The sequence below is a fragment of the Carettochelys insculpta genome, chromosome 13 (assembly GCF_033958435.1).
Source record: "Carettochelys insculpta isolate YL-2023 chromosome 13, ASM3395843v1, whole genome shotgun sequence".
NCBI classification, from domain to species: Eukaryota; Metazoa; Chordata; order Testudines; family Carettochelyidae; genus Carettochelys; species Carettochelys insculpta.
The window spans coordinates 18,487,549-18,515,508 of record NC_134149.1 but is presented as its reverse complement, the minus strand read 5'-3'; the positions used below and the strand labels follow the sequence as shown (position 1 = coordinate 18,515,508).

The window sequence follows — 27,960 nt, the reverse complement described above, 5'->3', positions numbered from 1 at the left end:
GTATATGTGCATATTTATTTGTTTTTCCTAAAGTTGAGTGTTTTAGGAAAAATTGTCTGAATGGTCATCAGAAAGAGATGATGGCTTCTGAGTAAGGCCTCCAGAAATTTTATCCTGAGAAGCCCTAGCATGTAGTAATGAGTTCAGTAACGTGTGAGCAGACCTAGAAAACTGCATACCTGCAGAGTGCTTGGGTGGTCATCTGGGAGAGATTCAAATGCGCCTTTTCCTTCCCCCCAGCTTGTTAGCAGGGTTCTCAAAGTTCTAACAGCCAGCAGCAGCACATCAGCACATAACTTGATGCACAAAAATTTATTCTGCACAAGGATGGAAAAAATTAAATGGAAAATTGGACATGGCTTGCACCATAACCAGATCTGTTTCCACATCTGAGTTGCTATGCTAGTTTAATAAATGGAGAAAATGTTAGACTTTTTCTCACTTGTTAAATTGGATATTTGTCATCTTAACAGTGATAGCTTTTGAAGAGTTTGCAAAACTAAATTTTATGAAATTAAGATAGAAGAAAAGTAAAAATGCATGTGTAATAAAAGCATGTTATGTTGATTATCAATAATCTACAGTTTTTGCCTAAAATTTTAGTGTTTGTACAGTTTGAAGGCTGCATTTCCAAGCTTTCAGACAGCATACATCATTAGTTCTAACAATTCTTGAGATACCTCCACTCATTGGTGATGTGTGGGGATGCACAAGGTGGTACAAGCAACCCCATTCATTACCCACCTCACTTTGGTAAGTGCACGGGCCTCTGCCAGAGCAGCACAGCCTGAGAGCAGCAAGAGCTTCCACTCCAGGGGAAGGGGGAACTGCCCTGCACTCACTGGACATGGAGGGTGGGGGCAGAGTCCAGTGGTGGGAAGGCAAGGCATGGGCGGAGGAGTGGCATCAACATGGAATGGGTGGGGCATGGGCAAAGGGGGTCATGGCATGGGCAGGTGGCTGGTTCCCCTGCCCCCGTAGAATCTCTACACCAGTTCTCTCTGCAGGCACTAAAATCAAGTTAGGTTTAAGTTTGCTGCTAGATGTTCCTCTGATACCCAATCAGAATAATACCTAGTTCTTATATAGCACTTTTCATTAGTACATCACTGTACTTTACCTAGGAGCTGAGGATCACTATCCTCATGCTAAAGGTGGGGAAACTAAAGCACAGAGTAACTTGTCCAAAATGATCCATCCCAGCAGGTCAATGGCAGAGCTGAGAATCTCCGAGGTCTTCCAAGTTGCAGTCCAGTGCCCTATCTGCTAGGTATAGTGCCTGCCCTGATTTGATTTTAATATCTTGCTAACAACTCAGGCTAGAAAGGAATGTTTTTACAGTTTTGGAAAGTGGAGGTATTCCAGGTTTCCAGTGGTGAAAAATTTTCATTTTCAGTTCTTATGGCTCACAGGGTCAGTTGAAAACTCAGATGTACTAGCTCTTAGCGCTTGTTTGTTACATTTGTAAAGTGCTTTCCAGAATGGAACTCAACCTTTAGGAACTATTGTAAAACAAAATAGGTATACTTCATGAAACCTAAACTAAAGAGTATGGTGACAACTCAGTTAAGAATTAAAGTAAAATAATTAAATAAAACTCATTGTTATTTATAAACTACATGATGTAATTTTTCTTTACTGATTATAGAAACTTCATGGTATACAGTGTTGTCACTGCTTTATGATCTGAAAAGAAATTAACTGGAAAAAGTACACTGTACATTCAGAGGGAAAACTTCCTGGAAAGTCTGACTTTTGAATTCAGCAAATGAGTCATCAGCAATTGGGTTAAATATGATAACATGAAAAATAACTGAGAAGTTGCTCTTTTTGTGAAGTAATGCTTTTATGATGTTGGAAATGAATATCTCGTATCTTGTCACACCTTAAAATGTGGTGTATTGTGCCAGAGAGTTACCTGAGTTAACACTTCCTGTTTTCAAAAAGCTACCCTTTAATCACAAGTGATTTGAGTGTGAATTAGTAGTAGTTATTAATACTAAACTAGTATATTTTTGTTTCAGATTTTTATTATAATTGCAAAGGCCATGGATATAAGCAATTTAATGGCCATTATTAATTGTGAACATTTAAGTTTTGTAGGCAGCACACAAAGCTTATAATGGATCCTGCTATTTGTATTTTCTAGTTATATGGAATTATAAAAATATACAGAGTTTCGCATCAGTTTATACATTTTCAAGGAAATAATTGATATCAAAATGTGCAGTGTGTTAGGAAATTCAGTAAATATGATTTCTCTTTAAGGCTCGTATTTAATAGCATAACTTTTTTTTTCTTCTGTGGATGGTAAGAAGTTAATTTTATTAACCTATCTTGATGTTAGTGTCCCAGAATAATTTAACAGAACAAAAGTTAATGGATATAGTTGTAAATGGTGCTAAAAGGTCTGAGAGATGTGTGCTAAAATTTAGCCTTTGCATTTAGTGGTGCACTTCTGAATGTTATCTTTTCCCAAAGGAAACAGCCAGGTGATTCTTCCCACCTATGCCAAGCCAGCTTGTTTATCATTTATAGCTCTTGTTGAAAAGCTGAGTTTGCAATCTGATTTTTTTAAAAATCAGATAGCAAGAAAGGCTAAAATGTTTTTGTTGCAGATTGATTATAGCTTTTATATGACTTTTTAGACACGGAAAATTTTTGGGAGCTTTTAACTGTGATGAAGGAAACAGGGATTACATTAAGGAAAAAAACAAAATATACAAAAGACTAGTAAGGTATGCTACGCTGAGAAACATAAGTTATTAAAATTAAAGCTGTATTTAAAATGTTAACAAATATCTGGGGTACTTACAATTTTCTGACATCTGCTTTGAAAAAAATGGGTCAAAAACATAAAATACTTTGAATGAGAGCCAAAAGAAAATCCATTCCACTTACTGGAAGTTGTTGTGCTTCAGGCCAGTGACTTAGAAAATTTTAGCAATCTTTTCTTCAGAAGTTATGCTGTAAAGCCAAATGTAATTAGATATACAGAAACCATTATTGCTGTAAAATTCTAGAATTTCTGGCTTTTCATTGTTTTAGAGCTTTCCAATATTATTACCCTTTCACTGGCAAATAATTTGTCATATAGGTTCTTTAGGGTTGAGTTTTTAGGGTAAGCAGCTAGAAATTTGTTTGTAAACTGAGCAGATTCCATATGTAAGTCAGTTGGATCATAAATATAGAAATCCACCTATTCACCACATCCAACAGTATAAGTACAGCTTTCAAAAATTGCATGGTACTAGTCATTTTTGGATTTTTTTAATGATTAACATTTATATTGCAGTAGTACTTAGATGCTAGCCCTGGTGTGCTTCATGGTGCTTAGAAACTATATAAACTTTAGATCATAGAATCATAGAACACTAGGACTGGAAGGGACCTCGAGAGGCCATCGAGTCCAGCCCCCTGCCCGAATGGCAAATATTAGTACCTTCATCAAAGAACATATAGTCTAAAAGACAGAACTTCTCGGATGAGACAAATGGGTTAGAACTGAGAGCAGGAGAGATGATGTAAGAAAATTCATGGACTGCATAGATGTCTTAACCCATTAAGAATGGCAAATACAACTTACCACTTGCCCAGCCTTCATTAGGTTGCAGGTCACTGTGTGCATTATGGAAGAAGTGAGTTTGAAGAGGGACTTGAAGGAAGAGAAGGTGTGGCGACTTTGTGAATTTTGACTGCAAATTGTTTCCTGTTCATTAGAGTCAAGATGGAAGAAAGTATAAAAGATGTCCACACTACCACTTATGTGGGCAAAACTTACATCACATTGTTTTGCTCACATAAGTGGTAGTGTAAATGCTCCTGTGAGCAACATCAGTTATGCCACTGTAAGTGGTTGTGAGAACAGCACAATGTCAGCAAGAGCTTCTGCTGATGTAGTGACTATCACTCATTGGAGTTGTTTAATGATTTCAGTGGGAGAACTTGTTCCTGTTGGCATAGAACAGTTACACGAAACCCCTTATAACAGCACAGATGCATCGATACACTTCTCTAGTGTAGATGCAGGAGGGGATGTAGGAGTGGGCTGGGGATGAGAAGGCTAAGTGATGAAGGGTGCTTACTTAGTGCAGCTCCCCAGGGGCACACATGGTCTGTGCCACCAACCACCTCCCATCCCCTACGCTATATTTGTTAGCTGCAATTCTGGCCAATCAGAGCAGTGAAGGAAAAGTGTCCAAGAAGCAGGGGAAGGAGGAGGGGGAGTGGCAGAGCACGGAGCCACTTTATCCCCCTCCCAGGCAGAGCCCATGGATTGGATCTGGCCCTGGCTTGCCTGACTTTGGCCCATTAGGCTCGGGGCTCTACAGACCCCGCCCGTCAGCAGGCTGCATGCTGTGGGAGGGAGTCCCAAGACACGGGGACTGGATCTAGACAAGACATGGGCTTGATCTGGACCTTGGGCCATAGGCTGCTCACCTCTGTCTTAATTGATGGCTGGACATCCACAAGAAGATACCAGTAATACAGACTGAAATTTTAGTTTGGCTGGAAGAGTAGTCCAAATCAGAGAGCTGGATGATCTGCTATATCCATGCATGTGAATTTGGAGGGAATCTGCACCTGAAACAGAGAAATAGTCATAATATGAGGAGAAACTGTTTAACGTTAAAGATTGACTGCTCCACTTCAGTATTTATTTCACTTATGGGAAGATTGTTTCTAGTGCAGAGGAGTCCACAAATTCATCATTATGACATTTCTAAGCATTTCCTTTGAGATGCCTTTCATTTGTCCAGTTGCATTCAAAATTCACAACATGATTACATTCTACTGTATGTTACTGTATGTCACTAAATTACAATTAAATTTGCTAAAATACATACACATAATTCCTGATGTAAAAAAAGTAATTTTGTTCCCAGTGTATTGTAGATTTAACGCTGGAGTGTTGTGGCAAGGGATATATTCTAAGAACCTTTTTTACATAACAGGCTACTAAACACGTACATTCTGGATTTATCAGTCAGAGATGCAGCAACTGATGGATGAGCAGGGATGAGACAGACACATCTTTCCCTGCCCTGTAAATTCTTCTGTTCTGTGGACAATGTCCCCTTTGATGCAGAAAATGCATTTTTCCGTACCTACACATCTTACTATTTTTTTATGGTTGAACTAATTTATTAGTAATTATTTAAGCTATACTTGTCATATTATTAAAGTAATTATGCTTGCTTTTTTATTGTATACTCACAAAATGCAGTGATCCTAAATGGCTTTCCCAGTGTTTACTGTGAGATAGTGATAGAATGTGTTTCTATTACGTTAGACTGTCTTAAGTTCTTATTTCTCCAAGTATGCTAGGTATTTGTGTGTGCTCACTGTGAATCATGTAGTCTGTTTTACTACTATCAGTCCTTGTATCCTTTGAGGTGCAAAAATAAGTCATTGATCTGAGCAGTTAATGCAATCAATTTTTAATTTTATATGTCTTGCATGCTGTGCAAGGAGGTGGGCTGAAAGGGAGAGTGTACAGATCACTTACACACAGAGACAGATGAAGTTTAAAAAAAGTTGATTGTGGAGAAAAACCACGATTCACACTTACTCATGAAACTTTTTAATTACCTTTTGATTTATTAATTACGTAGTTGTATCATGGATTGTTGCTTATAATACAAAGATAGTTTTTTTCCTAAATAAGTTTCCCAGATTTCCAGAAATAATTTTATATGCCTTTTTGTACCACTTAAGTATAGATAAATTAATTTGAAAAGAAAAATATTTCAGAATTTAAATTTAACTAGAACTGCAGTTCTGGAAACTCTTAAGACTTTTCTCCCCTACTCACAGGACTCTTCTGCATTAGGGATTTTCTCGCTTCTGTAGCTACATGAGTATAAACTTGTGAGCATAGATGTGTAATATCTTTACTTCAGTTTAAAATTGCCACAGTTTCAAATCCAAATAAGTCTCACTGGTGCAAGTCCTATTTAAATCAGTATAGTGTCTTTGCATTCATGGTTTGAACTGGTATAACTAGATGGGTGCAAATGTTCCTAACATCGGTAAATTCTGAGCCCTTGATATGTGGGACATGGGCAGAAATGGCCCTACACTGGAATTGGTCCCTACACTGTCAAGAATCCAGGCTGGTGCAGTGGTCTCTTGAGGCTATTGGTATCTGCGCTAAAACTGGTTACCTTACTTCATGGTGGGAGCCTGCTGGAGTACCCCCAAATTCAAAAGTGGCTTTAATCCACTTTTGGTCCCTCACGCTCTCATAAGCTTTGCCAATATCTCTTTGCTGCAGCTCTGGATCATTGTCATTTAGGCCGCCTCTACACTACTTCTCCCTTTTGAAATTCAAGGTACGTGAGGGTTGCATGGAATGCAACCCTCACGTACCTCGAGGGATTACTGTATAAAGGTATTTCTGACTTGAGACCAAATTGAGTTACCACCAGGTGTTCAGAATATAACCTGTTCATAAGTTGGGGGCTATCTGTATTCTGAAGTTTGCAAAGTTAAGGTAAACCGATTTTCAGTACATGTTGCTTGCGCTACTCAAAGCAAAACTTGAAGACAAAGTAGTCATGTTGTCCAGTGTATATGGAATTATTATATATTTCCTCCTCCCTCAAAACAGTACTTGTCTTGAGTGGTAGTAAGTTTTCTAACTCTCAGTACAGTATCTAGAGAGAAGAGAAGATAAGAGTGTCAGAAAAGGTCTTTTTAGAAACTTTATTACTGTTTGACAAAATAGAAAAAGCAGAAGCCACTGTTATGAAAGATAAGGCACTTCCTCTGAAAAATAAGGAAGTTCCAAAAGGGTGAGTTAGAGAGGATTTTTTTAAATAATATATGAAAATGTTAGGCCCCAAGAACAGTGAAACTGCATTTGCAAGTAATACATTCATAAGTCAAGATGTGTACTGATCATTTGTAACAGTAATTTCCAAACTTTGTGTATATTTTAATTTATAAACTCTTTACATCTTGAAACCTTGGTATTTAGATTCACTGAGTTTCCAAATTTGAGAAAATTGAGGTAAATTAAGCAGTTTTTTAATTAAATTTGTTAAATAAATTAGTTAATTTATTAATAGTTTAAATAAGGTTTATAATTTTTTACATTTTTAGCCCTCAAAGTGTTAGATTTTTTAAAAGGCCAAGCATGTAATTATGTGTACAAAACCCATACAGTTGTAAGTCTTATTTTGGACAGTTGTTTGAGCCTTAAAGTATTGAGCATGAATTTAAATATGTTCCCATTAGTAAAGCAGTTAAGCACCCACTTAGCCTGCTTAAATTCAAATGCATATTTTGTTCCCTTTTCTAATTAGGAATTTCCTGAATCTGGTCTTCTGATTTGTGTATAGAGTTTTGGTAATTGAACATGCAAATGAGCCATAATAAAATGTGTCCCACTGCTGAATTGTCTGATTTACATTTTCCTAGTCATTTTTATAGGTGTACAAATTAAGGTGGCATCCTGCTGTGCAATTGTATAAAAATGGTGTACACAGATGAGGCCCTAAAAATATACCATTTTAAATGAGTGCTCTAAGGCTGTATCTACATTAGGAGATAAAGTTGAATTTATTAAAGTTGACTTTATGCCACTAGATTTTATAAAGTCAGTGGTGAGTGTCCACACATGTTCAGAAGGTTGGCATAGTATGTCCCCATTATCTTTGCTAAGTTCAACTATGTCCGTAGTGCATTGTGGGTATCTATCTCACAGTTCCTGCACTCCCATTGCATTCTGGGTGTCTGTGCCAGTGTGTTATGGGGGAAAAATGCATGGCAAGTGGTTGTGAGTGTCTGATGTCATACTAACAGAGTTCATTGCCTTTACTCCCTGCTCATTTTGAAAACAAACTGCCAACTGCATTTTTGTACCACTTTTCCACGGCCTGCCCGACACATGTTGTTACAAGGCTAGTGGGGCAGTCCTGAGAAATGTAAAATGCAGAAATGAAAGCAGAAAAATTTCAGTTTGGAGCTATTGAAAAGTTGTTTTTTTGGTATTGTTGAAATGCTTCATTTTGATAGTGTTATTTTGATTAATTTTGACCTGATAGCTGTGTGGTGGTGGGGCAGATGTGTAGTGTGTGGGGGCAGCAGCATGGTACAGAGGGCAGCTGGAGAACCCGGGCTGATTCCTGCTTCCTGTTTTCTATTTCCTGCTCACCTGGAGAGCGGTGGAGGTGAAAGCAATGGTTAGAATGGCCACGTTGGGGGCATCGAGATACTTCTGGAGCCAATAAAATGGAATTAAATAATGCCGTGTCTACACTAGCATTACGTCAATCTTGTAAATTCGAATTTGGCATCACTCATGAAAAAGCTGGAAGAGAAATGTATCGGGGGTAGCCATGTTATTTTGTGTCTTCAAAAACAAGAAGTCCTGTGACAACTTACAGAGTAACAAGTATTTTGGAGCATAAGCTTTCGTGGGCAAACACATGCTTCATCAGATACATGAGTGGGGGGTAGTTCCAGAGGAGGGTTTAAATATAGGCTTATGAAAAGGAGGAAGTCTCAGTCAAGGGGAGGGCCAGAGTTGATAAGGTCTGTTCAGTCAGCGAGGATGTGGCCCATTATCAGCAGTAAATGTGGAGTTGTGAACATCAAGAGAGGAGAAATCAGTTAATTCAGTCAGGGAGGATGTGGGCTATTATCAGTAGCAAATGTGCCTAACCACATTAATTACAGAATCATGGGCACATTCTCCTGTTCAACTAACATCATATATGCCATTATGTGCCAGCAATGCCCACATACCATGTATATAGGACATAACTGCAAACACCCTTCAACAAAAAATGAATGGGCATAGAACAGACATCAAACTCCAAATACACAAACCTGTCAGCCAGCACTTTAATGGGTTGGGCCATTCTGTCAAAGGCCTGAAAGTCTGTGTTCTACTGAAAAGGGTCTTTAACACTCATATACAGAGGGAGTGCTCAGAACTAACATCCATATTCAGATTCGACTCTTAACACATGGTTTGAACAGGGACAGCAATTACCTGACCCATTATAAGGACTCTTTCACATAATTTGATGTTTTATCTAACTCTTAACTTCCCCGCCCCTCGTGCAAATCCCACCATCCCTTTGCTCTTCTGATTTGCTAACCTTGATGATGATGATTTTTTCTGATTTGTCAACCCTGATAACGGTTTTTGGACCTCTGCGCTTTATATATTGAGTCTGTTCTAGTAAGGCTATGATCTGAAGAAGTGGGTCTGTCCCAGGAAAGCTCATCACCTAATAAATTATTTTGTTAGTCTTTAAAGTGCTATATGACTGCATTTTTCTTTGGAGTCTGTTTTTTGAAGGTTTCTTTTGTTGTAGGATTACTGCTCAGTGGTGTAGTAGTAGGCATCCTTCAGTCTGCATAGACTATGGGTCATGCCCTTTAGTTTCAATTGAGGACTTCATTTACAGCGTCTGTTGTGACTATAAAGACCCACACGAGAGTGACAGTCCTTGCTGCATCTCTTGCAGATGTAGTAGGTGTCTGGCAAGTCCTTATTGTGCTTTCTGTGCGCTTGCTTCTCCTCTGCTAGCTGTCTGATCTTCAACTCGCCCTTCTGAAGGCCCTTGTGTAACCCCTGCCCCCATCTGCTGCAGTCGTCTGCTAGATCTTCCCAGTTGTCCAGCTCGATGTCTACCTCTCTGAGGTCTCTCTTGCAGACATCTTTGTAGCGCAACTGGGGGCGTCCGGGAGGTCTTTTGCCAGAGGCTAGCTCACCATACAGGATCTTTTGGAATCCTTCCATCGTTCATCCTGTGGACGTGGCCAAGCCAGTGGAGTCGACGCTGCCTGAGGAGGGTGTGCATGGTTGGGATTCCAGCTTGCTCGAGGACGGCAGTGTTGGTCATTCTGTCCTTCCATGATATTCCAAGTGGTGTAAAGAAAAGGTTTTGATAGATCCTTTTATGGGGATGGGAGGGAGGAGACTCTTATCTGAAAGGCTTATATCAGAATGTACTAAGTGTTCCCCTCTCCCATTGTTCTGTGCCTGCAAAGGAACATTTTAGGATGTATGCTTTTGGTCCTGAGGATGCATAAAACACAATGGACTACTTAAACAGCATAAGCATTAGAGTGCATGACCATGCAAGGGAATTTGGGCTGCAGTGATGTCTGTGACCTGTGTATTATTTTGGGGAAATCAGAATTCACTACAATTTTAATTTGAACTACAGGAAACAAAACAGAATTTTGCTACTCTCATCTTGAAGACTGTATTTGCCTACATTTTTTAAATGAAGTTTTTAACTGTGAAAGAGGTTGGAAACAGGAGAAGGTGGCCTTAAATTATTGATTTTAATCATGGTTTAAGTGATAAACTTTGGTTTAAACGATTTGTAATTGTTTTGTATTTGTTCTATTTATTTTCTAAAGATTGATTTTCATCAGTTGATAACCATTCAGACACATTTATTTGTATCTGAATATAGCTTTTGTACTAAATTTGGTGCTTTTTGCTAAGCTGGAGGATACGTTATATCTATACACATTTATTTAGGCATTATGTAGCTTGGCTTACATTTATTCAGACTATAATTTTTCATTTTTGAGATATTAGAAAATGGTGAATGAAGCATATCATTTCTCTTTTATTCATGATTTTTTTCAAAATCTGTTTAGATGGAAATAACATTTCAAATAAAATTCACAGACATAACATTTAACTTGTTTGTATTAAGTATAACTACCTTATGTATTGACTGCAGAAGAGAAAACGTTTCCCAAAATGTGGTCTGTTTACTTGATTTTATTAAAAAAAAAACCAACAAAAACAACAAAGAAAGTAGTAGTTTTTTGAATTGATGTGATTGTTTCTGATCACGACATCTTTCATAATCTTGGAATTAGTAAATATCTGTCTCAGACCTACCTTTAATTCATAGATTGGAAGAGGAAAACAAGCTTTTTTGCTTTTTCCTCCTGGAGTTGATTTCCTTAACTGTGACTGAATTTATCACTGAATTGAACTAATTGAGTAAACTCTAGTGAAGCAGCTATTCTCTCTGTACTTGCAGAAGAGCTGTCAAAAACTGGGTTAGCACATCAGACTCTGTTCCAGGTGCTTACGCAGTGATTTCCACCATTTCAGTCATTTGTCTTCTTTTAAAACTTGGTAGTAAACTGCTTAATATTTGTTCAATTAAAATGATTTTGTGTAAAGTATAATAAATGTAGGATTTAACATAGGCTGTCATTTTCAAAATTCATTCTAAATAGTTTTTAGTAAAACTGTTACTTAAATTTATTTTTGAATCTAAATTATTTAAATTGTTTTTTTAAAGTAATTGATTCTTAGCCTTACTGCATGAGGATAAAACTTGAATGACAGCATCTGTCACTGAGATCTTAATATCTGGATTTAGTTGAGTTTTTTCCTGAACATGTATATTCTTTGGGTATTGATCAGTACAATTGCATGTGTATTCCCCTGCTATGACCCAGGAAAGGAATCCACTCTTAATTTTCCTAGCCGTTTGCTTTCTTGGGTAGAGATCTAGCTATCTCTCCCTTCTGACCAAAGTATTTTCCGTGTCAGTTCTGTAAATCCTACTCTTTGATTTCCCCAGCCTAAGCAGGCTTTTTTGCTTTCTCTGCAGGGATTGTCAGAAAGAGAAGTTACTCACCGTAGTAACGGTGGTTCTTCGAGATGTGTCCCCGTGGGTGCTCCACCATAGGTGACGGCTTGGCCGGCGCCGCAGATCGGATCTTCCAAGCAGTTTCTGCCGGACCGCGCATGCGCCGGTACGCGCCGCTCCCTGGCGCGCTCCTGGCCATGTGCGCGATCCGGTCCCCGCCAGTTCCTCGACCAACCGCCTCGGTTGCCCCTGCAAAACACTAACAGAGATCCGAAGCGGGGAGGATGGGCGGGAAGTGGAGCACCCACGGGGACACATCTCGAAGAACCACCGTTACTACGGTGAGTAACTTCTCTTTCTTCTTCGAGTGTCCCCGTGGGTGCTCCACCATAGGTGACTACCCAGCAGTAACCCAGATAGGTGGTGGGTAATCGGATTATGTGCAGCTGGTCCCCGAGAGGACCGCTGCAGAGAGACGGGTATCCTCTTGGAATACCCTGTGAAGGGCGTAATGTTTGGCGAACGTGTCGTAGGATGACCAGGTCGCCGCTCTGCAAATGTCTTTCAATGCAACGCCCTTGAAAAAGGCTGTTGATGCTGCCACCGCCCTGGTGGAATGAGCCCTGGGAGTGGCCGACAAAGGAGTCTTTCTGAGCTCGTAGCACATTTTTATGCAGGATACAATGTGCTTTGAGATTCTCTGCGATGAGAGACCTTCTCCTTTAGATTTGGGAGCGAGGGAGACCAGGAGTCTATCCGATTTTCGGAAGGACTTGGTCCTGTCTACGTAGAAGGCTAGCGCCCTCCTCACATCCAGGAGGTGTAGGCGCGCCTCTTCGCTGGAGTTATGAGGCTTTGGATAGAACGAGGGTAGAACAATAGGTTCATTGATGTGAAACTCGGAAGAAACTTTGGGAACAAAGGCTGGATGCAGCCGTATGGTTACCGCCTCCTTGGAAAAGACAGTGCAGGGTGGCGTTGCCATGACTGCCGCAAGCTCGCTCACCCGACGGGCTGACGTAATTGCAAGAAGAAAGGTCGTCTTTACTGTAAGGAGGCGAAGGGGAACCGTGGCCAAGGGCTCGAACGGTGGTCCCATGAGTGTGGTAAGCACCAGGTCCAAGCTCCACGAAGGTGGAATCGGTTTCCGAGGGGGGTATAGGTTTACCAACCCTTTGAGGAACCTGGTAACCATAGGGTGGGCGAACACCGTGTGCCCTCCCTCCTCATGTCTGAACGCCGAGATGGCGGCCAGGTGGACCTTTAACGAGGATAGCGAGAGTCCTGCTCTCTTGAGGTCCAGTAAATACTCTAGAATTGTAGGTATAGGCACCGAAAGGGGGGCCAGCTGCTTGGTAGAACACCAAGCCATGAAGCGAGTCCATTTTTGTTTGTAGGTTTTCCTAGTGGAAGTCCTCCTGCTACTTTCTAGGACTTGCTGTACTTCCACTGTGCATGTGCTCTCTAGGGAGCTGAGCCATGGATTAGCCACGCTTGCAGTCGCAGGCTTTGGGGGTGCGGATGCACTATGGACCCCTGGGCTTGCGTGAGCAGGTCCGGCGCCACCGGAAGAGGCATCGGTGGGCGGTCCGACAGGCGCAGGAGTAGGGGGAACCATGGTTGGCGATCCCATGTTGGGACTATCAGGATCATCCGAGCCTTGTCTCTCCTGGCTTTTTGCAGAACCTTGTGGATCAGCACTGCGGGGGGAAACGCGTAAAGCAGGGGGCCTCCCCACGGGATCGCGAACGCGTCCCCCAGGGACCCCCGGCCCAGCCCTGCTCTGGAGGAGAATCGTGGGCACTGTTTGTTGTGCTGAGTGGCAAACAGATCTATTTGGGGAAACCCCCATGCGTGGAAAATAGGCCGTAGTAGATCGGGACGGATCTGCCACTCGTGGGTGAGCGCAAAACGTCTGCTCAACTGGTCTGCCTTCACGTTGTGCGTGCCCGGCAAGTAGGAGGCTCTCAGGATTATATCGTGGGCGATGCACCAGTTCCATAGGCGGATTGCTTCCGCGCATAAGGTACGGGATCGAGCTCCTCCTTGCCTGTTTATGTAAAACATGGTGGAGGTATTGTCTGTACTGATCCCGACGACTTTGCCTTGTATACGGTCTCGAAAGTGTTTGCAGGCGTTGAACACTGCTCTGAGCTCTAAAACATTGATATGCAGAGACTGTTCCGTGGGTGACCACAGTCCTTGAGCCACCTCTTCGCCCATGTGCGCTCCCCACCCTATGAGGGAGGCATCCGTAGTGAGGAAAACCGATATTTGCGGCTGATGGAAGGGTACCCCTGTTAGCAAGTTCCCGGGGTTTACCCACCATTGCAGGGATTCGCGCACCCCAGGTGGGGGCGACACCACCCTGTGAACGGTGTGTACTGCCGGCTTGTATACCCTTGCCAGCCAATGTTGCATGCCGCGCATGTGCAACCTGGCGTTCTGTACCACAAACGTAGCCGCTGCCATGTGGCCCAGCAGCTGCAAGCACGTCAAGACCGGCACCGTAGGGCTGAAGGTGATGACCTGCACGAGGGAACCGATGGCTCGAAAGCGAGCCTCTGGAAGGTATACTCTCGCCGAGACTGAGTTTATGCGAGCCCCTATGAACTCTATGTCCTGTGAGGGGTCTATCTTTGATTTTGCCATATTGATAACCAGGCCAAGTGCGGAGAACGTGTTTGCTGTGACGCGTATCATGCGGAGAACCTCCCTTTTCGAGGTCCCTTTGAGCAGGCAGTCGTCCAGATACGGGAAAATAAACACCCCCTGTCTGTGCAGGTAGGCTGACACCACTGCCAAGGTCTTGGTGAAGACTCTGGGGGCCGAGGAAAGGCCAAACGGCAGGACCTTGTATTGGAAGTGTTCGTTGCCCACCATGAACCGGAGAAAACGTCGGTGAGCCGGATGAATGGTTATGTGGAAGTACGCGTCTTGTAGATCGAGGGCTGCGAACCAGTCTCCATCGTCCAGTGCTGTAAGGATGGAGGCAATAGTGATCATCCGAAAACGTTGCTTGCGCAGATACCTGTTGAGGCCACGAAGGTCTAAGATGGGCCTCCAGCCTCCTGTTTTTTTCTCCGTCAGGAAATACCGAGAGTAGAACCCTTTCCCTTGCAGTTGCTCCGGCACCTTTTCCACCGCCCCTATGAACTCTAGGTGGGCCACCTCCTGCCTGAGCCTGGCTACATGGGAGGCCTCCTGGGGGTGGGGCTTGGGCGGGGGTCGCGGCGGCGGGAGCGACTGGAAGGGGATGGCGTACCCCGTGGCTATGATCTCCAGCACCCATTTGTCTGTGGTGATCCTTTGCCACTGGTCGTAGAATGGTCGGAGGCGATGGTGAAAAAGTCGTTTCGGATGATCTTGTGCAATGGTGGTGATGGCGCAGCCCTGGATTTGTATGTCAAACTTGTGGCCTTTGGCCCCGCCCCGAGGACGTACGGCCCTGTTGTGAGCGTCGCCTGGGGGTTCTGTACTGCTGGTGCTGCTGATGCCGCCCTTGCTCGTAACCCCTGTGATACTGGGGGCGCTGTTGCTGGTATTGGTACCGCCTTTGCTGTGGGTAGTACCTTTTCTTTGAGTATGGAGGGGTGTAAATCCCCAGGGTCCTGAGTGTGGCTCTTGAGTCTTTACTGGAATGAAGGACCGAGTCAGTTGATTCAGCAAACAGCTTCTGCAAGTCGAAGGGAAGGTCGATTATCTTCGCCTGCAGATCTCTCGGTATGCCCGAGGTCTGGAGCCAGGACTCCCGTCGCATCACCACTGCAGTTGCTGTGGAACGTGCTGCCGTGTCCGCAACGTCCAAAGCAATCTGAACTTCCATCCTCGCAGCCGCGTAGCCCTCTTGCACTATGGCCTTGAGGACCGGCTTTTTGTCCTCTGGAAGCGAGTCCATGAGGGAAGTTAATCTGGCATAGTTGTCGAAATTATGGTTCGCCAAGTGCGCTGCATAATTTGCCATTCGCAAGGTTAAAGTGGAGGAGGAGTAGACCTTTCTGCCGAACAGCTCTAGCTTCTTGGCATCTCTGTCCATTCCCCCTGTTTTAAATTGAGATGTTTTTAATCTTTGCTGCGAGGACTCCACCACCAAGGAGTTTGGCTGGGGGTGGCTAAACAAGAACTCCATGCCCTTCGCCGGCACGAAGTATTTCTTATCCGCTCTCTTTTGGACAGGCGGAATAGTTGCCGGGGTCTGCCATATGGTAGTGGCGGACTCCAAGATCGCTTCATCAAGCGGGATTGCTACTCTGGAGGAGGCCGGGGAGCTCAAATTTTTAAGGAGCTTATGATGTTTCTCTTGCACTTGTGCTGTCTGGATGCCTTGCGTGAAAGCTACCCTCTTAAACAGCTCCTGAAACTGTTTGAGATCGTCCTTGGGATGGACGTCCCCTAAAGCCGTGGCCTCATCCGGGGAGGAAAACGAGGAACCGCTGGGGTACATTTCTTTGGACCCTTCCGGTTCTTGATGGTGATGGTGCGCCCTCTCGCTGGAGGTTTGCGAGGGAAAATCTCGTGGGTTCACGGCCAGCCCCCCCTGGGATGCTTGAGTCTCCGTCCCCGACCGCGATTGCCCTCGGGGGTACGAGGTAATATGTGGGGATCTCCCCCTGGTAGATTGCCGATGGTGTCCATGCCCCGCGTGGAAGGGACGACCATGGTAGTATAGGCACTGTTCCTGGGAAGGTGACCTTGACCATTCCCTTTGCACGTACCCTGTGTGTCTGGGAGAGGGGGATTGTCGAGACACTGGAGAGAGCGATTTTGCATAATAGTCCAGCGATTCAAATCCCAGGAAGGGCGAGGGGGGTGCCAGCCATGGGGAGGCTGATTGCAGGAAAGGAGAAGGGGGCTCCGGGTAGGCTAGGGGGGGCCCCTGCCTTCTGGTTGGAGTCTGCAACATGAGCGGAGGGCTGTGAGAGAAGAGCTCCACAGCCCTGTCTGGAGAGGGGCTGCAATGCCTCCTCTTGTGTGCAGCCTTCCCCCTCCCTTGAGGAGGTAACTCCGCCCCCTGATGGGCGGGGGATCCCGGCCCCGTCGGCACCGTGCTAGGCACGCTCGAGGGCGGTGCCACACGTGCGGAGTCCTTGTGCGCCTGCAGGCTACGTGCCTGCGCGCCCTGCACCGCCGGTTCCCCGGGGATCGGTGCCGCTGTCTGCGGTGCCGCTGGTACCGGCGCTTGCTTAGCCGCCGCCCTGCCTGCGGTGCGGGGCGGCTGGCTGATGATCGGAGGCTGAGCCGCTTCCACGTGGCTCTCCATGCCGCCGCCGATCAGCTGTTGCTGCGGCTGGGGGCTGCTCGCTCCTCCCGTCCCGCTCACTGTTACTGCCGGCAGGGATCGGGTTGGAGAAACTTTCCTCCGTTTTTGCGCAGATGGAGTGAGGGAGGCAGCTTTCCTTCTAAGGGCCCCGGAGGGTCCCTCCTGCTGCGGCCGCTCCGGCACGTCTGGCTGGAGGGCCTTGTCAAGAAGCAGCAGTTTAAGTCTCATCTCCCTGTCTCTCCGTGCTCTGGTCGTTAACTTTGCACAGAAGGCGCATTTTTGTGCCACATGGGACTCCCCCAGGCACCTTATGCATAGACTGTGCCCATCGGACACTGGCATCGCCTCTCGGCAGGACTCACATTTTTTAAAGCCTGAGGCGGACATTGTTGGTGAGTCTTTGAGTTTGCTTGTGGGTACTTAGCACTTCTTTGTGCTGTTTCCCCGTCCGATGGCCTGCCTCCGCAGGAGGGCTGATGGCCCTAGCTCCCGGCCTCCGGCGCTGGTTACTGGGACTGGCTTGAGCTGTCCCTCCGTAGCTTGTTTGTTGTTTGTTTTTTTTTTTTTTTTTTTTTGCAAAATAACAACCGGTTACTTATGGTATCCTAAGAACTGAAAAACTTTAAAGAGAAAAACAAATAAAGTCGTTGAATACGCTATGTGGCTTTAGCCTAGTCGGATTCCGTCTGCAGCCGACGGCGGTTGAGAGGAACTGGCGGGGACCGGATCGCGCACATGGCCAGGAGCGCGCCAGGGAGCGGCGCGTACCGGCGCATGCGCGGTCCGGCAGAAACTGCTTGGAAGATCCGATCTGCGGCGCCGGCCAAGCCGTCACCTATGGTGGAGCACCCACGGGGACACTCGAAGAAGAAGTCTAATTATCCCAGTTAATCAGCCACATGGCTCTTTCTAAGCAAGTGCATTTTATTCTGAAGGTAAAAGCAATACAAAGAAGATAATAGAATCTATATGTGCTAAATTTCACCAGAGAACACCCATGGGCTCTGGCTCAAAATCAGTTCAATGATTTCCCCCCACCACATGGTTTCAAGTTCATAAAACCCTTTGCTCAGAACAATAACACCCATGAATCTGGGAGTCAATCCTTTATCTATATTGGGTTCTTTGAAGAATTTGTAAATAGGTGATCAGCCCCTCCCCGCCCCCTGGCAAAACTTCAAACAACAGAGTTCCTGCCTATCCAAAGGGTTTACATTAGCATACTTCTTCCTACAGATTTTCTGGGAAACCCACTTAATTTTAAAAGTTTACATTGTTTCAAAAGTCCTTTGAAGTAGCTGATATTTCCCATGTTTACATTAGTCACATTTCCTAGGAAAGATACATATATTTCCACAGCCACACAGAAAAAACTGCATTTTTAATACAAGGAATACCAAAGGCATTAAACTTAATTTGGTGCGGTTTAACTTCATTCAGTAAGGTTTATCTAGGTTATTTCAGGAGACTGCCCAAATAGTCTCACTTTGTACTAAAATTTTTTCTAAGCAAAGTTTTCTATCGACTTACATATAAGTTGTATAATTCTGTTATCAGATGCCGCCTCCTATGAAAATTGAGGGCTTGTCTCCCCTATGTGGTAAATTGTTGCTGCAGTGATTAGTCCACTATCTGTTGAGTTATCTTGTCTGCTCAGATGTGATAAATTCATCTCTGAGCACTATCCCATGTACTCTGGTACTCCACCATAAGGAGAAGAGTAGCTAGGGTCAATGGGAGAGCAGCCCCTTGCTGACCTTACCACTTGGAAGACACCATGATAAGTGTGCCCACTTCAGCTACGCTGTTTACCTAGCTGAATTTGCATAGGGTAGATTGACGGGGTGGAGGGAGGGGTGAGAGTGTAGACAAGCTCTCAGATAATTTATCATGTTTGAGGAGTCATTAAAGGGTGCAGGGTATCTACTGAGTGTTTAAAATGTCCTTTTCTTTTTAACAGTATCCTGACTTTTCTGTCTATGGTGTGAACTTTACTGTATAGTTGCAGGAAATGAAATATACATTTAAATATACAGACTTCCAAAGTCTGTTTAAATTGGGGTGTAGTGTATTTGAAATCTGACCTATAAAAACTAGTCTAGTTTTGTTTCCTTCTTGCTTACAGCTCTGTAAACTACCTTTCTGGGGAAAAAAACAAACAAACAAAAGCAGTCATATAGTACCTTAAAGACTAACAGTATTACTAGGTGATGAGCTTTTATGGGATAGACCCACTTTTCAGATCTGGAGAATACTGATAACTGAGACAAAGAGTTTAAAAGAAAGATAGGAAGAGTAGAAATAAACACTGACAGATCATCTAGATAGGGCAGAAGACGGGGAGGGAGAAGGAGGAAAAACCTCTGCAAGTGTTTAAGTGGGATGCCTGCGGTCAGTGCAAATATCAAAGGTGGGGAAATTGCCATTATAACATGTAACGTAATTGGTATCTTTGAGTCCAAGGTGATAGGTATCAAACTTGAAAATAAATTCCAATTCAGATGTCTCCCTTTGTGATTTGGTGTTTAGTCTCTCTGTTTCAAAATGCACACCATTAAGTGTTGGATACTTTGTCCTGCTAGAGTGAAATGCTCCCTTACTGGTTTATGTGTATTTGATTTCTAAGGTCTGATTTGTGTCCATTCATTCTTTGGTGAAGTGACTGCCCAGTTTACATGGCAGAGAGGCATTGGTGGCACATGATGGCACATATCACATTAGTAGAAGTGCAGGAATATGAGCCCTGGATCATACAGTGATATACTGGAACATGATGCTTCACTTTCACAGGCCCTAGGTGAGAGACCTGTTCTTTCCTGCAGACAGCCATTTCAACCTCAGGAAAATTCTCACTAGCAACCTCACACTGCACCACAGAAATACTAATCCTGGAACCTTTCCTTGCAACAAACCGTGTTGCCAGCTCTGTTTACATATTTACACTGGAGATACCATCACTGGACCTAAACACATTAGTTACCTGCTCAGGGGCTTATATCCTACACTGCCACTAATCCGAAGTATACCGTCATGTGCCAGCAGTGCCCCCTGCCATGTATATTGGACAAATTGGACAGTCACTTCACCAAAGAATGACTTGAGTGATTGAATATACTTGGAGAACTATGGTCAGGGTTAGGTGCTCCAAGCAGTCCTTTAACTTTTCACTTTAAGGCTACTCTAAACAGCAATGTTATTAAGCTAATTGGAAATCCACAGTTTTCTTTAAGTTGAAGATTTTGCCACTGTTTTTGTATGTCATAGTGAGCAATTCATCTTCACTGGTTTTAGGTTTTGAAGACTAAGGGAGACCTACTGAAAAGAGAATTTTTGAAGCATTCCTGAAGGTTCAGGCACAGGGACTACTTCTTGTGCCTACATGTAGTGTGACTGACTATGTTGACATGAGATTGAAAGCATCTCACTTGCAGAATAATTAGTCTTATCAGTGTCTGTCTTTCCACTTTGAGTTTCAGTCAGTGGCACATTTGATCTTGAAGAATCCTAAGAAATCAGTTTTCTGCACTTTGAAATGAGCATAAATCCTTTTACTTTTGACAGTGTGTACATGTAATTTTAGAAGAATTCTCTTAATTAAGTCCATTCATTTGCTTGTTTCTTACCACTTCTTCCAATGTTAGTTGTCAGATATAATCATAATCACTTAATGGTAGTGTATTTGCTGTATTAATAAACAGCTTTCATACATATATAAATATAATTATAGTTTCCATAAGAAACTGTTACCTACTAAATTCAATACTGTGAAGACTGGAAAATAAGATCAGTTAGTCAAATTTATATTAAACTATATCATCTGAAGCCAGACTTGTATTTCAGAAATTTCTAGATTATAGGAAAGCAGCTTTCTGATGGTCCATTTACCCGCTTCTCCTGAACATCTAGTGACAGGGCTGTTGGTGGTGGCAGCAGTAGCGCTGGGCAACCCACACACCCAGTGCCGTCACCCCTCACTTGTTGCAGGCTCCATCCCTTTCCTGCTCTGGCTCCTGGCACCCTCGCTGACCACCGTGGATGGGGAATACCAGTGGCCAGGGTGGCGAAGAGTAGGTCACCTTTCCCTGGATACCCCTCTCCCCAGCACTCACCATGCAACGCTCTGCCATGCCCTCCTGGCCCAGCGAGTCCTGTCTGTGGAGAATCAGGGCTCTCTGTGGGGCAGGAAGATACCACACAGTACTCTGTTATCAGTGCTGGGAGAGGAGGGAGGCTGAGGGGAGGTGATCCTCTGCTGCTGCCACTGCCTGCTACAGCCACGTGCCCCCATCTCCAGGTAATCCTGTCCATAGGATGGGTGGGGCAGCTGCTGCAGGGCCCCCAAAGGTACAGGGCCTGGGGCAGCCTCAACACCTTGTCCTGTGGACAGAAGGGCTGGTGACAGTTGATCCACTATAGTCATGGGTGATGCTATCAAATTTCTAACCCTCTTGGGTAGATGTATGTTTCAAACAAAAAAAAAACCCAAAACCAAACAAAATAAATCAACTGACCATCCACTCTCTGATGAATCTTTTCCTAATATATCAAGTTAGCACCATAGAACCTTCGTATTCTCATTTTCCTTTTAATTTTTTTATAGTGCTTGGTTCTAATATTTTGAAAAGCCCCCCGAACACGTAAGAGTGTATGTGATATGTAATGTCAGTTACAAACCAAACAACAGAAACAGGAAAAAAAAACTTCTAAAAAAATCTCGACCTTTTTTTTGCTGGGTCTGTGCATATGTGGGTGGGAAGAATGTGTGATTTGTATGTTTTCTCATGTTAATAGGTGTGCCATAGTTCCCTGATTGCAGGATCTGCTGCTCAGAATGTAGTCGTAGGAGTCCAGAAATCCACTCAGGAGATCTTGGATCATGTTCTCATTACGCTAAGCCCATTTACATTTGTGGAGCTATTAAGGTTCCTTATATTTGCCCACATGCTAAGATGCTTTTACATTATCCTGTAAATGACAATCAAACACTGGGGTTCAGGGGCAAGCTAGGCCTGGTTTGTTGCATAGTGATAATTGTGCTGCTAAAATGAAAAGGGCGCTGCAAGGTGGATTCAAGCATGGGTCTTGTTCGGGACATAACCCAAGAGACATTGTGTGCCTGGCAATGGAGATGTAACCAGTTTGAAAATGGGGATTTACAGATCACTGCTCAGATGAGATGTTAGGTCTTTTGGCTGCAGCTATGGTAACAGTAACATTCTATGGCATGTCTCTGCATAGGGAAACATCAGTGGACTTTGAGATAGCATTGGAATTCTTGCATTCCTTGTGAACAACTGAGATCTATAGGCCTCTTTGTCCGTGGTCAATCTCCAGCTAGGACTGAACTTCCGAACACCACCCAAATTGTGCTAACGACAGATACGCTCAATTAGATGGGCAGACAACTGAGATACTGCAAAATCCCCATCTCCCCTCAGAGTATGGGAGGTTTGCTTTTGGGTGTGCTATGCATTGTTGTTTTCCTTTACATTTGTACTACATAAGTTAATGTAAGGCTTTTATTGTTCTCCCCTGCCCCCCCCCCCCCAAAAAAAGGGAGGGCATTGGCTATTGAGGGCCCCAGTGGTTTGTGCTACTCAAACTGCAAATGTTCCACTTTATGAAGAGACTGGGGGACTAGGGGTCCAGCCCTTAACAACTATAGCTTTGGAAGCTACTAGCCAGTTTGGGGTTGGAGTCTGAGGTCCAAGAGTGAGACTCTTCTGGGATGAAAGGCCAGATTAACAGGTAATGTGTAATTTAAATTCCCTTACACTTAAACCACATGAGAGCTACTGACAACTACACATTTATCTAATATAGTGTAACTTATATCATGGGATGCCAGAAAAAGGTGTAAGTTAAAGTAGAGTGGGTCTTTAGTTTACACATCTAATACGTCATTTTCTGGTTTCTCAGTCTGTAAATTACACCAACTTAGTCATCAATAAGAGTGGGTGTAAACATTGTTTAGGGGGTCTGATTTAAAAATACTGAATTTTGCCCTGTGAATCCAAAGGAGAGTGGCTGCAGAGCTGCAAATTTTCAGTAGAAAAGATTCTTTTTGTAGATGGAGGAAAGACTTCTGTGTTGGAAAGGTATGGGGAAGATCACATGACATTAAGGGTCATGTTCAGAAAATTGCAAGAAGGATATTTAAATAGTTCTTCTCACTTTAACTTGTCATTAAAACATTTAGTCCAGCCACCTGTCTTTTCAGTGACCACTGCATATTGCTACTGTGCACCGTCTTGCTGTTACCAGACGGTTTTCTTCAGTTCTTACTAAGACTTTGTTTAATTTTTCTAAAACTTGATATTGGTTATCTGTCCTACTTTAGTCATGTTTTGAAGAGTGCAAAAGAAAACTAAAAACCCTGAACCGCGGTACGTTTCACAAGATAGTTTAGTGACTAAATGGATTTTTCTGAAACCTCAAGGGTTAAAACTAGCACCAGTCATAGGCTTCTCCTTTCTCATTTGAAATTGGAGTCAAAATGAAATGTTTTTACAGCAGTTATGCACCTGTTAGAAATGGGAGTATTGCCACAATCTTAATGATAGCTGAGTTAACAGAATCGCTAATGTTCACCTTTTTTGTTGGATGTTTGTAATAAATGGCAGCTATGTGTATCATCCAGCATTGTTGTATCACAGGTATCTCTTTAAAGCGTTCTCATTTGGTAGTGAGTTACATAAGTAATTATGAATTTTTCTGATAATGTCTGCAGTGTATGGGTTAGCTACACAACATAGACTATGCTCTTGGGAGTCCTGTCCAGAATGCACTGAGATCAGTGCATACTTGAGATGGATTCTCGGGGTGATGAATTCACTTGGTTGATTTCCTCGAAGTTCTTCTGATGAATCTAGTGGGAATCTGTTTAATTAACCCTCTTTTAAGAACATTTAACCTTTGTCCTACTTTCAATATGTCATTTGTTTAGATGGGTAAATTCCATAACCTCTTTTCAACAGAAAATAGTTCGTATCATTTTTTTTTTGTTTCTTCCTAGACTGACTGCATTGCCATGGAAACCATTGTCAGAAGAAAAGGCTGTTCTACTGGTATCTCCAGAAACTGTGTGGTGCTTTTGGAAGCAGAGCTCAACTCCAGCCAGCTATTTTCACTTCCTCCAGCACAGACATACGCATCATTTTAATGGTTTTTTGCTTAGGCATCAGCTGTCTGCAGTTGAGTTAATTTGAATTAAGATTTTTCATAGCTGTGCTTTGGTGATAGAATTTGTTTTTCTGCAGCACATCTGTTTGGGGGCAGGGGGAATGCTGCAGAGGGATTCTTACAACTTCCTTTTTACTTCTTTCTGCCTCTCCCTCTAATTTGTTTTATTTATATTGAAGAATCAAAGCTGGTGGCTGATAGTCTATTTAATGTGGGTTTTGTTTCTCTGGTACGTTAGCTTAAACATATATTGCTTAAATATTTTGGCAGGTCAGAGTTTTTTTTCTTGAAGAGGCTGGGCGAGAACCATGTAATTCAATCTAATTCTGTGATGGACAGTCCTCTTTATTATGTTTTATTTTATAATACAAGAGGTAATTTTGATCACAGAGCTTAGTATTTTTAATCATATGTCAGAGCTTGAACTGAAGTTCATTCAGAATTCTGATATGTATAAGGTAAGATTAAAGGGCGGGTTGTCTCGTTGATTATATTTAAATTACCCCTGCCAATTTGTTTATAGGTATGTATAAATACAATAGAAATTGAGGTTTCCATTGATGCACTCAGATGGGAAAGTGCAGGGTCTTCTACAAATTTTGACTTCTGCTTTACAATGTTGGTGTGTGCTGTAGTTTTTTAAAGAGAAACCACCCTAAATTATCTTACTTTTAACCAAAGTCCTTTTTAAATTTGGGACCATTTTTTTTTTGCATAATAGAAAAGTAAGTATTAGGGTTATCACCTGAAGCATTTTGCCTAAAGAAAACTTGCAAACCATGACCATTTTAAATGACAAATAAATTGTAGAAAATTAGAGCTAGGTGGCAACACTTGCTGATTTTGGTTCAAATCAGTTTAGGCTTCTGTTAACACTGCTATGATCTTTAAAAGCATGACACTAGTTGTTGGTACGTACAATGTATAATAATAAAAAGCACTGACTTGAGAAGGGTTTGAAAGTGGTACACAAATCCTCATGCTGTACTGCACCACACAGCTGGTAATCCTCTACATTGTATATTGTACAAGTGTTTTGTAGGGCTGCCTCACATGACATAAAACCTTTAAAATACTAGTACAGTTACTATAACAAATTAGATGCTGTCAATTTTGATGTTGAGTGATGTGTACCTAAATCTATTTTTGAGTAGTCTTAAAATGTACATGTCACAAAATTATAAAGACCTTTCTGGAAACTTAGTATCAGTTTACAAAGTAAAAGGAAATAAACACTTCTTGCGGAGTTTAGAAGCGCAGATGTGTTCTTGAATCTGGAGAAGTTAGTCAATACGGTTACTAGATGCTGCTAAACATACTCTGATAAGTCATTTAAAGTATTACCACTTTTAGAGACCATGATACTGTATTGTTAAACAGTTTTTGTTTGGGTGTAGTAAATTAATAAGGCAATATGTAGACAGTCATTTGTAAAGGGGTTTTTTTTCTTTAAACAAATTGAAATCTCGATGATAGTTCAGAAAAATCTAATGGGGAAAAAAAAAAGGTTGTGCTGAAAAAAATTGAACATGTTACATACCTTATTCACACATTAGGTCCTGAGGCTGCCATTGTACAATATACAGCACTGATTTAATAAATGCTGAATAAAAAACATAATGGGTAACCTCAAATATAGTGGTACAAATACTAACAGGTACAGGTACAGCATAATAAATATGCAATCTTTTTGAATCTTAGTTTACAGCCACTAACTTATTCAGTATTGTGCTGGAAGAACACTTTCAGAATATGTAATACATATCACTACGTATATTACCTTCCAGCTACCCGATTATGCTGCTGTATAGTACAAGATTACCAATGATGGAACAATGTCCTGTAAATTTAATTTGATATTGGACAGTTATTGTCTGTACAAACTAAAACATATGGTTGAAACTGTTCATTATATTTGCTATTTCTGCTTCAGACCTGTTTAAAAGTTGAGCTGATTGATCTAGCTTTGTCTTCCATTGTAAATATTGTTACATTGTTTTCTTTGTAAAACATCGCATTTGCGGTTTTGGGAGACTGGCTTGAAGCTCTGTATAGTGTTTATATTTATCTGACTTGGCTTTCCATAGAGCAACTCGCAGTAAATGTGTTCATGTAACTCTTGCTGTCTTGATGTCTTACTTTTAAACAAAAAGACAGCTAACTGTTGCATATTGGTTCTTCGAGATGTGTAACTCATATCCATTCTGAGTTACAAGTGGTGCCTGCAAGAAGCAGTATAATGGGGGCAGGGTGTTTGTTCCCCCTGCCCTCCTCCCCAGTTCCTTTTTTTGCCTGAAACACTGCCCATGGGAAAGTCGTCAGATTTTGGAACAGATGTGAGTAACTCATCTTGAAGAAGATCAGTTATGGAAGAACTTGTCTTTTCTTCTTTGAATGCTTCCAAGTGAAGTGACTTGAAAGCAATATTCACAAAGGCTGATAAGAATTCAGGGATGAGTTGCTTGTAGCACAGTAGTGCCAAAGCTATTGCCCCCCCAGCTAGCTGGGTGACAACATAGAGAGCCATGACTGCGTGTATGGAAGACAAATGTTGCAGCTCTACAGATGTCCTGCAGTGGGACATGAGCAAGGAATGTAGTCAAAAATACCCCGTGTCCTGTCAGGTGTGCCTTCACAACTGACTGGTGAAACATGCACCAGGTCATAACGAGCTTTGATGCAGGAGGTTATCTACTTGAAGATCCTCTGTCTGTACACTAAAAAGGTCTTTCATCCTGCTAGTGGTCACTACAAATAGGTCAATTTCCTAAAGGCATTGGTGTGCTCCAGGTAAAAAGCCAGGGCCTATCTGTTATCCTGTAGCTTGTAAGCCTGTAGTTTTCTCTCCTCGTTGTTGGGGTGTGGCTTAGGATAAAACTCTGGGCTATCCCATTTATTGTAGAAGGAGGTTACCACTTTCAGCAAAAGTGCGGCTGGGATCCTAGTGGGACTTTGTAGAGTATTGTCTATGGCAGTTCTGATGTCAAGTAATAAGGCTCTGATTATCATCTGTCTGTTATTGCCTCCATGGTAAGTGAGTTAGGGAACCTGAGTGCAAGAGTTTAATGGGTGCTCCTGTCGATCTAAAAAGGTCTTGGTAGAGGTCTCATTGAGGGATGGGCTCCTTAGCAGGAGGGAAGTGCCTTTCAGGGTCTTTCACGAACTGAGCCAACATCTCATGCAAAAACACCAGTGTGCCCTGAATCAGGGTGGAATGCTGAGATGGCCACTAGATGAACCTTAACACAGGAAAGGGTCAAGCCCTAATTTTTCAGGATAAGCAGCTATTCCAGGATGGACTGCTAGGTAAGCCTCCCTAGTTGTAGGGCTTACCTGCTGCTTAACAGTACCTTCTGCACTTCCCTAGGACACTCTTGCTTCTCTGGGTTTAGCCATGTAGCAGCCATACAATGCAGTGGAGGGACAGGAGATGACCACAGTCCTGTGACAGAAGGTCTGGGGGATGGGGAAGTGCCTAATGCAGGGCTCTGAGCTCCAAGAGCATACCAAACCAAGGCTGGTGTGGCTGCCTAGGGTGATCAAGATGTCTTGGGCCTTGTCTGTTTTGTCTTCGTCAGCCTCTATCAGATCCCCTGACCAAGAGAAGGCAAAAAGTATCTGAGAACAGCGTTGTCAGAACTCCACAGAGAGCAAAGCTGGCATTTCCTGGACTGCCTAGCACTGAACAGGTCCACCTGGGGAGTCTCCTACTTCTGAAGGATGTGACCAAAAGGATCGGCAGAGGCAATCTGCCAACATGTTTTTGACATTGGGAAGCTGAAACATCTCCAGATGGCTCACATTTTATATGCAGAACTCCATAAGCACAGCGCTTCCTGTCAGAGGGCTGAAGAGCATGCACTCCTTGTTGGATGTGGAACACGGAGGCTGTTGTCATCTGTCTGCTCTCAAACATGTGGCCCTCCA

General features: G+C 42.9%; 1 protein-coding gene across 2 annotated transcripts in view; it reads left to right on the top strand.

Moving 5' to 3' along the window:
* The window catches only part of IRS4 (insulin receptor substrate 4), a 35,270-nt gene extending 9,121 nt beyond the window's left edge, over positions 1–26,149 (top strand). The window contains exon 2 of one of the 2 annotated variants that reach the window (XM_075007930.1): positions 23,867–26,149. In XM_075007930.1, coding sequence (XP_074864031.1) covers positions 23,867–24,013 — 147 coding nt within the window. In that variant the 3' untranslated portion in view covers positions 24,014–26,149. The remainder of the gene's footprint in view (positions 1–23,866) is intronic. The other variant, XM_075007929.1, reaches the window with a different exon arrangement.
* The last annotated feature ends 1,811 nt before the right edge of the window (positions 26,150–27,960 follow it).